This window comes from Clavelina lepadiformis, chromosome 3, assembly GCF_947623445.1.
Source record: "Clavelina lepadiformis chromosome 3, kaClaLepa1.1, whole genome shotgun sequence".
Classification (NCBI taxonomy): Eukaryota; Metazoa; Chordata; class Ascidiacea; order Aplousobranchia; family Clavelinidae; genus Clavelina; species Clavelina lepadiformis.
In genome coordinates, this window is record NC_135242.1 from 16363507 (window position 1) to 16378037 (window position 14531).

Sequence of the window (14531 nt, forward strand, 5' to 3'; positions counted from 1 at the left end):
ATGTAATATTTACTGAAGTAAAATTAAAGGGTTTACATAGCAGAAAACATGCTGCAAGCCTCAATGCTTAAAGCTTCAGGAACTTGAATAATGACAATGACTATGTTGATCTGGAGATAAAAACATGCTATAATTCTGTTATGAAATCTCAAGGAAACTGGCATAGTTTATTATTGCAGATGGATAACTAAATGTTTAACTTTAAAGGTCTTTAATTTCAACAGTCACATGTTAATAGAAAAATGTACTGGCATTAATTTTTACACTTCGCATGTTCTGGCTAATGTGATGTCAGCAGTTTTTTAAATTGTAATTGTGCTTTAAAAAATATCCTGCTTGTGTTATGCCTTTTATGCATTTCTTATTTTTCCCAAGTACTCTGGCAAAACCATTGCCCCATTCTATGTTCATACTGCATTCGTACAATGTCACTACACATAATATATGGCACTGCAGAAATCAAATTATCATGATAGGTTTGGAATTTAAAAATTTTCGGGTATTTCTGTTAATTCTGGGGAAAATGTCTCTAATACATTCCAGTTTTTATAACATGGTTGGCAATAAGGCCTATGAGTTACAATTAATTAAACTATAGCAGTTATTTCCTTCATCAGAACACCAATTCTTATATGAATATAAACCAAATACAAACCAGTTCCAAATTATTTGCTAGATAGAAAATCTCCCCAACTCTTGATCAAGCTAAATTAAGCAACAGAATTAAGACAAACACTTGCAAACATGGATGTATTGCATTAATGACCAAAATAACACAGTAGTGAATGAAATAAAAACTGGCAAAAATGAATCAATACCTTGACGAGCATGTTATTATTCAAGCATCGCAGAAGTCTATGAAATATTGCTGCTTATGTCCCACAAGTAACAATACATGCTTGTGCAAGGCTTATCACAGTTTAAAAAATCGGGCCTGTAAATTTTACATATCATTAAATCATTTTTAAAGCAAAATGATATTTAACTTGTATTTGTTATTCCACAGCATACTGAAATTTTATCACAAAACAACCTAATCCTATGTTTCCAAACCCAGTTTATACACGTTCAGTATTTTACAGGATATTGACTTGAGTTAATCTACACAAACCTTACATTTGAAAACGAGCTTGAGAAAGCAAAAGAAATATAGGCTATCTGGATCAACAACATACATCCACATATAAATAGAAAAAAAACCATTGAAGCCTTTTATAATAGCAATATCTATACCATATAAACTTGAATGACAAAAAAAACAGCTGTTACATAAAACTCTAACGGTAATACTGTAAAGTTAATTTGGTGTATTATTGAAGTTGATAGTATTTGGAAAAAGTTTGAAATCGCAAAATGAGAATTTATTGCAATAGCTTTAATCCAGTTCAACAACATATGTTACATTCGGTTTGCGTTCAAGTAAAACATACTTATATAAACACAACAAAGATAGACTTAATGATACTTGTAACTAACTTAAAACATTGAAATAGTAGGATGAGATGCATGCAGATAGTGACAAGTAGAGTCATGTAAATGTTTCAGAAATTTCGTCCACATAGTTTTAATTAATTTTGCTTAGCACAGTTTCCAGGTCAAGGCAAGACTGTAATGTAACATGTCATGGAATACACCTAGCTTAAATGTAAGTGGTTGGAAATGAATTTAAACAGCATCAGATCTCTGACGGGCAGTAGGAATAAACTTCAACATTTTGTAGTTTAATTGCTTTATAGTTAACAATTAAGAAACCTAAATAATGAGAACTACAACAACGCACCAACATTTACCACAGTCACGGCTGCTTTACCAAAGTTGACTGACTTGAGTTGTTCCAATTAAAAAAGATTTCATTAGCCAGTTTTCTATTGCACTAACAGTTCTCACTACAGTACTATGAAGAAACAATGGCACCCTTTTCATACAAAACATCATCTTAAAATATACGCCCTTACTTATCTTCTATGGATCTATTCTAATGAGTGCTGACAGTTGGAAATAAAACAAAAATAACATTATTCTGATGCTGCACTGCAAACACCTTACAGTACATTCAGTCAGAAACAACAAGGCAAGTTTACTGTGAAAGCTTTGAGTTACATCAAGCTAATCATTGAGAATACTAAGATAGGATGTAGGGACTTTTCCACTACTGGTTCCTCTTTGGCCCATCATCCAATCGCTAACAAGCCCCGGGGCTTCATAAACGAGAATAATCTGGAAAAATATACAAATTTATTTAAATTTAAAACCTTTCTAAGGTGTTAGAAATAACGTAGAAAATATAGCATAATCTTCAGTTACAATTCATTTTCAATTATAATGAATCAAATCAAAATGTTATCAAACAAGCACGCAACCATAACCTCATCTGCCAGCAATGACAGTTCTGTCGTATCTGCAGCATCATAGTCATACAACACTCTTGCTCTTTTCTTTGAAGATGACAAAGTTGCAGAGGTTACACCGGTGATGTTGCCTAATGGTACTGAAGAGCGCCCACCAGAAACAGCTCGGCTAAATATAGGTGAGGGTTCCGTGTTCCTAAAATTGCAAACATGTGAGAAGCAAAGAAACAAGCCAATATTGCAAGTATCATTATTTTTCTGGAATGATCTTTGATATATTTTGAAAACAGTGTGCTTGAAACCAATTGGGGATGCAGGGTGAAGCTTAAGCCACTAACGGCATTATGAATTTCTGCTCATTCATAACAAAAGCTGCTTTTTTGGTATTTTGACTTCTTTAATATAGTGTAGATGTTTATATACAATTATGTTTTTGTTGTTGTTGTGATTTGCCATGATAAAGCTCATCCATAATGGTCAGCAAACTGATGGCTATGCAGCAATGTTCCCTCTAATTTTTCACGAGTCTGAGCAAACACACTAACTCCCTGAACGGTGCCTTGGACAACTGTGAGCAACATCAGACGAGCCACGTGTGCACTGTGGCCATTATTATGCGTTTATTTTGTTTTTAATTCAGGTTGGATTTGTTTCTTGTGCGTAGCACAGATTTTCCGTGCGCGGTGACCGTGATTTTCCGTGCGCATTTGCGCACGCGCGCAGCTTAGAGGGAACATTGCTATGCAGTAGAATCCACTTTGTATGACCATAGAAAATATGAATTTTGTATGGAAAATATGACTTCCATACAAAATTCTCCATTTACTATGACCAGCCTTCAGATATTATGACCACCTGTCCATCTCTTTCATTTTTTGTGTCAATTATGCAATGTTACAGACTTGACAGTGACAATTGTGCCACACCACGAGTATTGACAATTCACCTACTGGCATTGACTTTAATGTTGCTCTTTATTCCTAATGAAATAAATGATGAATTTGATGTTTTTCGTTATATTATGCCTAACTGTATTGATCCTTGTGTGGTTAAAAAGGTGTACCGTTTTTTCTTGAATAGAAACCGCCCTCGAATAGAAACCGCACGATTTGATTAAAAATAAATATACAAAAGAAGCCGCCTTCGTATAGAAGCCGCAGAAAACAATGATGAAATCGCTTCTTTACTGATAAAAGAAAACAAAGCAAAAATATCTAACCGACATGCAATAAAAATTACTCAAGCATTGTACATATATTTTATTTCAACTACGGTATTGTATCAATGGTCATTTTCAACATCATCAATAGTACTGATATTGTTTAAGTCATTATTATCACTGGAACTTCCATTTCCTTTTGGTTTTGTTTGCTTTAAACAAATGCGACAATAGTAGCAGCTGTAGGATTAGCAGTTTTACAAAAAGACACAATAAAATTGCAGCTGACTTACTGTTTCCGTTTTCTTGTTACCGGTACTTATGGTAGATAAACTTGAATGCCCACTGAGCACCAATTAGAAGAGAAAAACATTCATGTAATCAAAATAGAAGCTGCCTTCGAATAGAAGCCGCACAAAACGTTCAAAAATAAAAAATAGTAGCCGCAGTTTCTATTCAAGAAAATACGGTATGCCTGAAAAAATAAGATTTCCCTGATTTTGTTAAACTCTTACGTAGGGCTTTAAAAAACTGTTTAGACTTTAGACTAATCAGAGGGCAGCATGGTTGGTGTTGTTTTTTTTTTAGCCAGCCAATTCCTCTAGCAGTTTCCACATCTAGGTTGTGAGAAAAAATAAAATAGAAATTGCTATGAAAAAGAGGGACATGTGTGATTTTAGGTCCACAAATTCACTTTTGACTTTGGGGCTTTGTAACGAGAAGTAGAAATAAGTTAATGTTGCAATATTCCTGTGTTCAAGCAAGCCTAGTTCACATGTAAAATTTCAGGGATGCCCATGGGGTAATTTTCGAGTAATTGCATTTTTGGCAATTTTACTCCATAAAGAAATAGGCCCTTTCTTGAAACCCATTTTCCTCCAAAACAGTACTATTGCAGTAGTATTACAGTAATCATTCGATATTATGACTAAAATGGTCTGGTACCAAGGTGGTCATAACAAGCGGAGTCTAACGCATTAAAAAAGTCATACACCAGAAGAGCAGTCTTTGTTATTGGGGCTATACCTGCTAGGCAAACACAGTATTTTCAGCTCATTGGTTAAGTATTTTTTTTCCAAGTAAGTTGTTAGCAATTTAATTATCTGCAAAGGTAAGATACAGAATAACAATGCAAAGACAGCACTTTTATTTTGTCTTGCTTGTTGCTTACGCAATCACATGACTATGCATAGAGTTTGCTATATTTATTTTAGGTTTCTCTCCAAACATTCCCATAGAAGCAAGTCACTACTGTCTGTCTTCATGTTAAAAATACAATGTGACATGTGAGTGCCATCAGTAACAAAGATAATGATTGAAAACCAACGTTCACATTGAAACTGTTGCTTTATGAGACTTGTCTATCCCATCTCCCATGTAAATAAACTACTTTTGGACATCATTTGGCTTTTTGGACATCAAACTATCCTTAAATCGTTTTATTACACGATGGCAGGTTAACTTTTGTGAAGCTTTGAAAACTTGTTGAAGTTAATAATGTAAATGATATCAACATCAGATGCTGTTTCCGTAAGATTAAAAGCTGCTGACTGCTGGTTTGTGGTTATAAATGCTTGTGAAAAGGTCACAGAACTCCAGTACTTTGTTGTAAGCCTAAATTTAGATAACATTTCAATATGAAGTAAAAGTGCACTACTTGGCTCTTGTTTTCCTTACCCTGCTACCACTTTTTGCTGCGAAGTGCCAAGAACTGACTAGGGCTGCAAAAATTGGGCCGACTAAAGCCATTGTTAGGCATTAGGCAAAAACGTACATTTTCACGAATTTCGAGCAAAATTTTTGGTAATACATTGATTTAAGAAAATTTACTACTCTGTTAATCATTTTACTGCTTGTATACTTTGTTTTCCTGATAAAGTTAGAATAACATAAGTTTTTAATAAAACCCTTTTCATCATATTTCTTAATAATAAATAGCAGTTTTAGCTACGACTAACAATGTGACATGACAATTAGCGATTATGGTAGTTAACTTCCAGCTTCAGAAATGTGACTAAATTCCCAGCTCTAGCACGGAAAAAAACAGCAAGTAGTGTTTTAAAGAGAATTTAGTTTCTCCTTAAAGTTACCAGTTTACCATTGAGTCAGGCATAGTAAGTTGTTATCATGATGTACATGTATAGGCTAGTATAGCACTCCAATAATTTGAAAGCATGGCAATGCACCGTATGAGTATGACATCATATTACCCACAGAAGTGTGAAAATAACTTGTAATATTGCAGTACAACCAACTCACCTAAGCTGCTCTTGCAGATCTTTCATATACTGATAGCATTTTGCAAAGTATTCTGTTTGTGCATCTACAAATTCATTCAAGCTTCTGGAATGGTGGGCCTACACATACATTATTGAAAAAACCATTATTAGGTTGATGTGGGGTAAATACTACCAAGTCCAAATACGTGATTTTTCCAAAAATTGCAATTTTTATGGTTTTGGTTTATGTTATGCATTACGAGCCTCATTTACTGAACACTGCAACATCTGTTGTAATACAAAGCAGGTATTTATTGAAAAAACACATTCTTTAACTTACTTGAGTGCTGCTGACGCCTTCAAGTAAAAGCCTCGTTATCTCTTGTTGTCTATCAAAATCAGTTTGTGCAATTCTTAGCTCACTTTCAGCCTGTCAATCAAAATAGAATTGGTTTAAGGAAAGAGCAGTTAAACAACCGTTAAGCACAAATGTCTTAAACATGCGAATCTGGGCATCATTGTCTTGCACATACTGTCTGTCTTGCTTCTAGACTTCTTGCTTTTTTTAAGCGATTCTTGCATGCATCCAGGTCAAGACGTTTCTTCTCTAAAGTTTTCCTCTCTTTCTGAATTGTCTTGCAATCACCTTCCAAAAAGTTGTTTAAAGGAAGGAGATAATTTTGCATTGTAGTTTGTAGAAAAGACTGCTCTGCTTGGCCAAGCTTCATTTGTGTTTCACCACACTTTAACAAAACTCCACCTGTGAAGTTGAGAATGAAGTTAGAAATAATGGAGATCATTAACGTTGAAAATGCAATTCAACAAGTGCACGTAAGCAATACACATAAAGATACATACAGTTTATGAACATATATACTCAAAGTCTAATGAAACATTCATACAAATATTACCATATGATGTCCCTGGCCCAAAGTCATTTCCTGCTTCAATCATTGTCATTCCAAGACGTTCAATGTTATTTATCCGTTCGGGTGGTTTTCTGTCTAGTTTCATGTACACAAAGTCTTCCATTCGTGTATCTACAAATTAATCAAGATTTTAGTTTCAAGTTGTTTATTCCCAACTGTACTTAAATGTTTTGGATATTGGTAGCAATGGTAAATAAACCCATAAGGGTTTTGGAAACCATAGGAGCAGTGAAAGTTGGAGTTACATTGCTTATAGTTCCCTCCTAGCTTCCTTCTTTTAGTGCATATGTATAAATAAAATATTCTCTCAGTTGAGATACCCATAAACAGTTTCCCTTAACAATTCTTGAAATTTACTTATAAAATTTTATTCACAAGCAGATCTGCGATGTTGGTGGTTGCAACATCTTTTTCACATCTTACATAGTTAAATTATATCAATAATTGTTATTAATATATTGATGTTGAATTATTGATAATATAAAAAAGACGAATCTGGTGATGTGTCGAGTTCGATAAAGAGGAGAAATAAAAAAGCTCTTGAAACACTCAAATGATTGCAAGTTCTCTTATATGTTAAAGAAGTAAAAGGATTATAAGGATTTAAAACTGTACAACACTTAAGTTATTAAAGTGACATAATGACAAGTTACAATGCTCAAAGACAAGGAATTCAAACAGAGCAGATTAACTTACTTTACTGACGCAAAAATTTAAGTCACTGCAAATGGATACGAACAACTTTAAGTTTGTCGAATACTAAACAAAGAGATTAGGATTCGCACAAACCCAAATAATTTTTACTTCAGCGCTTCCCAAGTATTTTCAACATCAAAACATGTCATAAGCAGCAAACACCAAACTTACAATAAAATAAGATAAATGCAAGAACTTACTGGGATTAGGTTGTAATGCCACTTCCATTTCACTCTTTAGCTTCTCAGTCCACTGCTTTGTCTTGTCGTATCTTATTTGAAGATTTTCAAAATTTGCATCATATTCCGTCTTTTCAGCACTTCCCAACTTTTCCTCGGTGTACTAAAAACAACACCTTGATTAAATCATTTATCCACTTTATGATATTTTATAGTCATACTCATAGTACATTGCATTACAATGTTTGTACCTGTCTTGCTCGAGAAAATATTGTTGTCGCATCAGACGTCAGCTGACGCATATCTGGAAAACCAGACAGCTTGGGCACCCTAAACTCCATTCTATGAACGTATCAGCTATTTGATCATTGTAACAAAATAGCCTATTAAATAGTTCACAAATTATAACCTAAAAATAATAAAAAGAAACCAGTATCAAACCCTGACACAAGTTACATTTAATTGGAAAGTACAAAATCTGGTAGAATCACACCCAACACAATCTAAAGGTTCTTAGAAGCTTTGGTTTTTAACAGTTTTTTGGCTACAGCTTAAGTAAACCCCACTTCTATACATAATTGAATGTAATCAACCAAACACTTCAATGTAACAAATTTAATTCGAAAGTAAGTTGGCCACATCTCTTTGAGTGCATGAGGCAATTAAGCAATGCACCGAAAAATACGTATTAAACAGTAAGCTGTAGCGTAAAATACGTTTTTATTTGCAACAAAACTTCTTTATTGAGTATGATTTTTGGGTACAAAAGATATAAAGGTTAGTTAATTATTTCCCACCTAAACTTGCAAAATTCCCTCTGGTGGGAAATTTCTCACCAGTTAAGAGCCGCTGGTGTAGCTCATCATTTTTGCCATAGGAATGACTAACACTTTGTAAACATACATACAAAGCTTATAATTCGCCTTTCGTTTCGCCTTTTCATTTTATATTTTCCAAGAATTTCAACTGGCTTGCTTCAATTGTAACATTCAACAGGTATTTAATTTTGTAGCATTGAACTATTGGTCTTAGATGCGGTTCCTGATATTTTCAGAATAAAACCTATCATGTTTATAGCGCCAGAGTATAAAATTTTGCACATTTTAAACCTTCGAAGCTTTGTAATTACTTTTATTACATAATTGTTTGTAGGCGCATATTCTACTTTTCATCATACTTGTTGGCAACGTAGTTTTTGCTTTCGACAGTTGATAGGTTAATGGTAAAAAATAAATTGTACAATTTGTAGCACATTACTTTTAAATTGTTTCTATTTCAATATAACTTACTACTTTTTCAGATAAAAAAAGACAGACAGAAACCACGTTTGATTTCTTTGAAGAAATAAGAGGATTTCCCATAACTGGGTTGTTTTGTGTCTATGTCACTCAGTGAACAATGCAATGGTTGTTCACACAAGATTCCAAAACTTTAGACCATTAAGCCAGGGGTGAAAAAACCTAGGGCTCTATGCCCATTGTATAACCAATAGTTTAATGTACAAGGGTGCGATTTAGAGTTACGAATTCGTATATTTTTACACATAGGCTATGTCATTTTTGTTAAGAGTCCTTACCTCACAACTTTACCTCCTTACAATCCACACCGTTTTGCAAAAATTTATTCATCAGTTTGACTTCCTGTTTATTTTAAGGACAAGTAGTCTAGACCGCAGAGTATGGCAAGAGTACACCCGAGATTTGTTTCGAAAACGACATTGCACACCAGGGCAAACCTAGGTCTCCAAAACGAAGTCCTGAGAAACTTACTTTTGCTCTGATTTGTACTACAAAACTAGTGTTTAAAGCTAATGTCTCCGAAAAATCGGGAGAAACTGAATTTTTTCCCGATTTTTATCGTTTAGGCAATGCCTTTATAAATACTAATAAGTTTGTATATAGTATTTTCCAAAAGTATTTATAAAGGCATTGGTTTAGAGCCGCACATTGGGCCATGACACGCAGTGCACAGCAGAATTTTGCTTGGAACTGCACACCTGAGATCTCGGTAAAAACTGCCATACTCTGCAGTTTGGCAAACGGATTTTTCTTTTCTACATAATAAACAAATACAGGAAACTAGGGAAGTGTACAGCGCAATGTGGGCCTAGGCACCCGTAAGAAGTAAATTTGTGACCCTGCAAAAATGAGGTAAGCTCGTAAATCCTAAATACGTCATTTTTAAACAACCAGTTGCCACCATTGTCAGTTTACACTCTTTACAGCGTTTTAATCACACTTATTCCAGTGTGAGTTAAAATTAGACAAAAAATCTAAAAGTCATCGTACCTTTCCTATGCTCACTGGAAAGGTTTCAACAGAAATCCTGTGTGCAAAGACCCAAATAGCGAGCACTGAAGCTTCAATTCTTTGTTTATTTATCACAAATTGGCGTTCAAACAAGTTTCAGCTTTTCTTTCTTAGCTTATTATAATTCAGCATGAAGATAAAAATGTTCTGCTTGTATGTTAATAAATCTGGTGCATGCATGTACTACATTTTCCACTAAAGCGTTACCTAATTGAAAACTATACTACTTTGGCAATATGTTAATAGCTTACTAGGCTATGTATAAATAATTCACAGAATTTTATTTTAAGAACGGACTTATAACATTTGACGTTAACAGTGTGATGTAAATACAAAAATTGATAAATTAAGAGTGTTAGGTTTAATTTCATTTGTTCCGCTATTGACTTTACACATAAATAAAAAGTTATACAGGCAGACAGGTTAGGCTAGCGTAGCTATAGCCTATGTAAGCCAAACTTCCACCACTCAAATGTTAAAGCTTAAAAGTGTTTTATATACTACAAAATGAGAGTTTATATGTAAACGAAAACTCGTTTTGAGGGGCCATATGTTGCCGACATGGACACAAACAGATGCTTATATACAGCACAGTTGGAATAGGCTAGCCTATGTAGGCCTAATAGATAATAACAGAAAAATTCGTAATTCTTCCACAATATAGGCTTGACAATTAATGTGAATTGCAAATTGAAATAGGTCCCACAAAAGTCGTAAAACCCTGGCCAATTGGCCAGACCATAAATATTACATTAGATATTGTAACGTATAATCTATTGGCTGATCCCCTCTATTAGGCTATACAACACTGGCCTGAACTTTCAGACGTTATAGGCAGGGTTGCCATCAGTCTCAACTCAAAAATAAGGACGACTAGAAAATGAACGAGGATTACCACCTTAAACAGTGTACAACAAGAGAAAGCAACCAATGTTCCTAAAAAAAAACAAAAAAAAAACAAGACACTATCTGCATGTTCATAATTTTGGTATCTCTTTGGTACAAAATGGTATCGTAAAGGTGACAAAATGCCGAAAATAAGAACAAAAGTGCCCACCTCCGCCCTAAAAATAAGGACGAAAGTGAAAATAAGGACATTTCTTAGAAAAAAGGACAAACATATTTTCTAAGACACGGACCTTTAAAATAAGGACAAATCTTAGAAATAAGGACGGTATGGCAACCCTGGTTATAGGCTATGGGTACTGTGTCTTACGTTTGAGAATAAGAGAAGCGAGCGCAAAATAGAAGTGAAATCGTTTCATTTTCACCTTAAACTTATTTTCATCAATTAATGCGTATTTTTAATAACGACGACATTGTTTTTGAAGTTGTTGGTTGGTTTATGACGACAAGACCTAGTAAGGCTATTGGCTATATCATGTTAGAGTTAGATTTATGCAGGTCATGACTCATGAATCCCATGAAGTAAGATTTCTATCCATATAAAGAGGAAAGACTTCAATTTGTGTGTGACGTCAAATTTATGGCATAGAAAGATTAGAAGACTTTAAATATCACTAGGTTGCAAACAAAGCCACTAGCGGAGGAAACATAATTTATTAGCAGTGTACGAGAACTAACATGTTTTGGACACGAACATATGTCCATCATCAGAGTGAGAAACGAATATAAATGTTAAAATCAAAGTTGTGTAAATATTTTTAACGACTCCATACGGAAGTAGCTACAAGAAAAAAGGAAGCAAAATTTACAGAGTCCAGACAAGATCATACAGGAAACAATAATAATAATAGCTGCAAAAGCATTGTTCAACATAACAGGCTGTGACGGTAGCAGACGTTGCGAAAGAAAAGTTGCCAAATAAAATAGCATTGTCTGATCGGATAAGGTTGGAAATAATCTAACACAAGTAATTACGGCCGTAGGATAGGCAGATTAGTTATAAACTTTAACAAAAATGAAACGCACGTTTTGGTATGTTGAGAGCGACGACGTGACGGGAAGCAGCACGACAATGATCTGTTTGTACATTTTAACAATTTTGATTATGTTTGTAGGCTTGCCGTTCTTACCTTTGTTTTGGCCTTCGGCACTCTTGCCTATTTGAAATTGATTTTGCGCACCATATACATTTTGTACGTTCCGCGTCTTTACGCCATTCATGACCATATTCCCAGCATTACATATTGCCGCGTTGACATCTATTGTCCTGACTTGGTGATTCAGAATAAGGAAGGATGTTATGTAGCTTTGAACGATTTAGAGCGTGATTCTGAAATAGTGTGTTCGTGTTGTCGCCTTGACTATCTTTTTAGTAGTTGTAGTAGTCGCGGCTCAGGCCTTCGTGAATATTTACTCATTCATACCTTAAATATTAGTTTTTGTTACTGTTCAGTTTTCGATGTTTTTATTTAATCTGCTCTAATCTGTCTGGTACCACGACTCACCGTTAATGTGATAATGAACTTATCTTTCACCCACTTTTATGGTAACGAAAACGAACCATTTTCATAGGTTTGTTTATTAAGGGTTGGATTCAATTGCTTCGTAAAAAGTGCTTCGTGAATCTTGCTTTTATAATCTGTTTTGCATTTGCGTAAGATTTTAAAATTTTCCTCGTGATTTAAGCCAAATCTTGTTGAGCAATTCTTGATATGATTTTTGGCGGCCGATTTTCCTGTTCAATCTAAGCGCGTATGTTCTATGATCCTTTCGTCCAAGTAGCGTGCAGTCTAATTACAAATGTTAGTAGGCCTACAGCTCACGTCATATGCGGGCATGTACATCGGTACACCACTTTCGATAGAAGGTCACGAAGCACGCGGGCTCATTACTTAAGTAGTTTCCAACTTTAAACAAGGATTGTAGGCTACCGTATACGTCAAGTATTTCAATGTTGAATTTGCGTTTTATATGTGTGTATATATTTTTTTTTTAAATCATGGAAGATTTGCCTACGTAGGGTATTTTGAGAATAGCTCACTGTAAAGAGCACTTGGTACGATTAATATGATATTACAATGTATATTCTCAGACTAATAAAGGGTTTTGTACCACAACTCAGTGATGGTTCCTCATCATTTGAGCGTGCGAGTTCAGTGATCATACAATTTTTATTTGTTTTTAATTTTTATATTGTAGCTTATTGCTCCAATTTGGAACTGTTTATTGCCACCATACATGGGCAGAAATCCTGGAAGATATTGTGGGGACATAATTTAACTCCTCCCTCCCCCGAATATTTGTCACGTCGTATGAAATTTGGAAGTCGAAACATACTGCAAATTGCAAAACACAACACAATGACAATATCTTACGCTCTTACCGATGGGGAAATCCCCGATATTCAATTTGTTACTGAACTTTAACATCTTCCATCAAATCGATGCCAGTGTAAGTGCGTAGACTGTGCAAATGTAAATCACTTTGTAAAAGCTATATGTATTGAGATTTTAACCCTAATTGATTCAATATGACTATGAGATTTGAAAAATAGTAGTATTACTATAAAAACGGAATAATACCTTACCTTTAATTGAATAGGTTAGGTTATTTTGCGATTTTTCGGAGTAGGGTCGGAAACGTTATGTAATGGGTTATGTAATGGGTTACGTAATGGGGGTTTAGTTTATCAATGTATGGATTAGGTGGGTGAGAAATTACCGACTAAGAGAATCCTCACTGGCAACCAGTCATAGGCATTAAATCAAACTTTATGGTACCATAGAAAGAAAACAAAGCCACATTGGCACTTCTCACTGAGAAGTTCTCAGTACGTGTTTACTTATTTTTTATATAGTTACGTTATGTAGTAACATTACATGTTTACTAGTTTACTTAATTAACGTTTATGTAGTAACATTTTTACAAATACTTTGCTTACAAGCTGAAACCTTTACGTCATTGTTTGATGGTCCAAGTTTGTTTATTAGTTTTAACTGTCCTAGCATTGAAGTAGCTTTTGTACCATATGGGTGCATACATTAATAACGCACATATGATGTACAAACTATATATATAAAATAAGTAAACACGAACTGAGTAGTGACCACGTGGCTTTGTTTTCTTTTTATGATACAGCCTAATTTAATGGCCATGACTGTCCGTTAGTGAGGATTCCCCTTGTCACTAATCCCCCCCTCAATTGGTTCAACCATGATGTATGGTCCGACTCAGCACGAAATTTTACCAATATATCTGCTTTTTCCTGACAAAATTTAACACACAAAGTGACAAATAATTAATCTATAAATTTTGAGTTCAGATCAATATGAATTTAAGCTCCGGAGGCCCTTTTCAATAACGTACCCAGTTCATTTCAATTTTGAGTCACTTTAAAATATAAATGGGCTGGGCTCAAGCCCATTTTTCAGTCACAAATTTCTTTTCATTTTATGGAGAAAAGTAACGAAGGTGAGAGGTTGAAGAAATGGAAGATCAGCAATTTTACTGGCATTGCCTTTTTTTTATACAATCATATTCACGGCTCGTATCCTGTGTTCGATAACCCAGTGGCGTTGTAGTTGTAATGCCCTTGGGACTGAGTATGGCCGTTTTCAGCAAGATCTTGGGTGTGTCAAACAACCAAAAATGACAAGTGTGATGCGTAAACATGCTGAGACGCAATGGAAGTGTGCAATTATACATAATATACACAGTTTGACTTATTTTTCAATTGATTGATTTAGAGATTGAACAAGTCAAACTGTGTACATTAGTGTATAATTG

The 14531-nt window shown here is 34.6% G+C and overlaps 1 protein-coding gene across 1 annotated transcript; it reads right to left on the reverse strand.

The window, feature by feature from the left end:
• Window positions 1–736: 736 nt before the first annotated feature.
• LOC143448518 (endophilin-B1-like) lies at window positions 737–9983 on the reverse strand. The gene is made up of 9 exons (XM_076948296.1): window positions 9819–9983; window positions 7782–7939; window positions 7552–7693; window positions 6638–6766; window positions 6260–6486; window positions 6067–6156; window positions 5767–5864; window positions 2367–2544; window positions 737–2217 (listed from the first exon to the last, which is right to left on the reverse strand). Exons 2-9 carry the CDS (start codon window positions 7869–7871, stop codon window positions 2107–2109), a joined length of 1065 nt encoding a protein of 354 aa, XP_076804411.1. The 5' UTR covers window positions 7872–7939; window positions 9819–9983; the 3' UTR covers window positions 737–2106.
• Between the last annotated feature and the right edge of the window lie 4548 nt (window positions 9984–14531).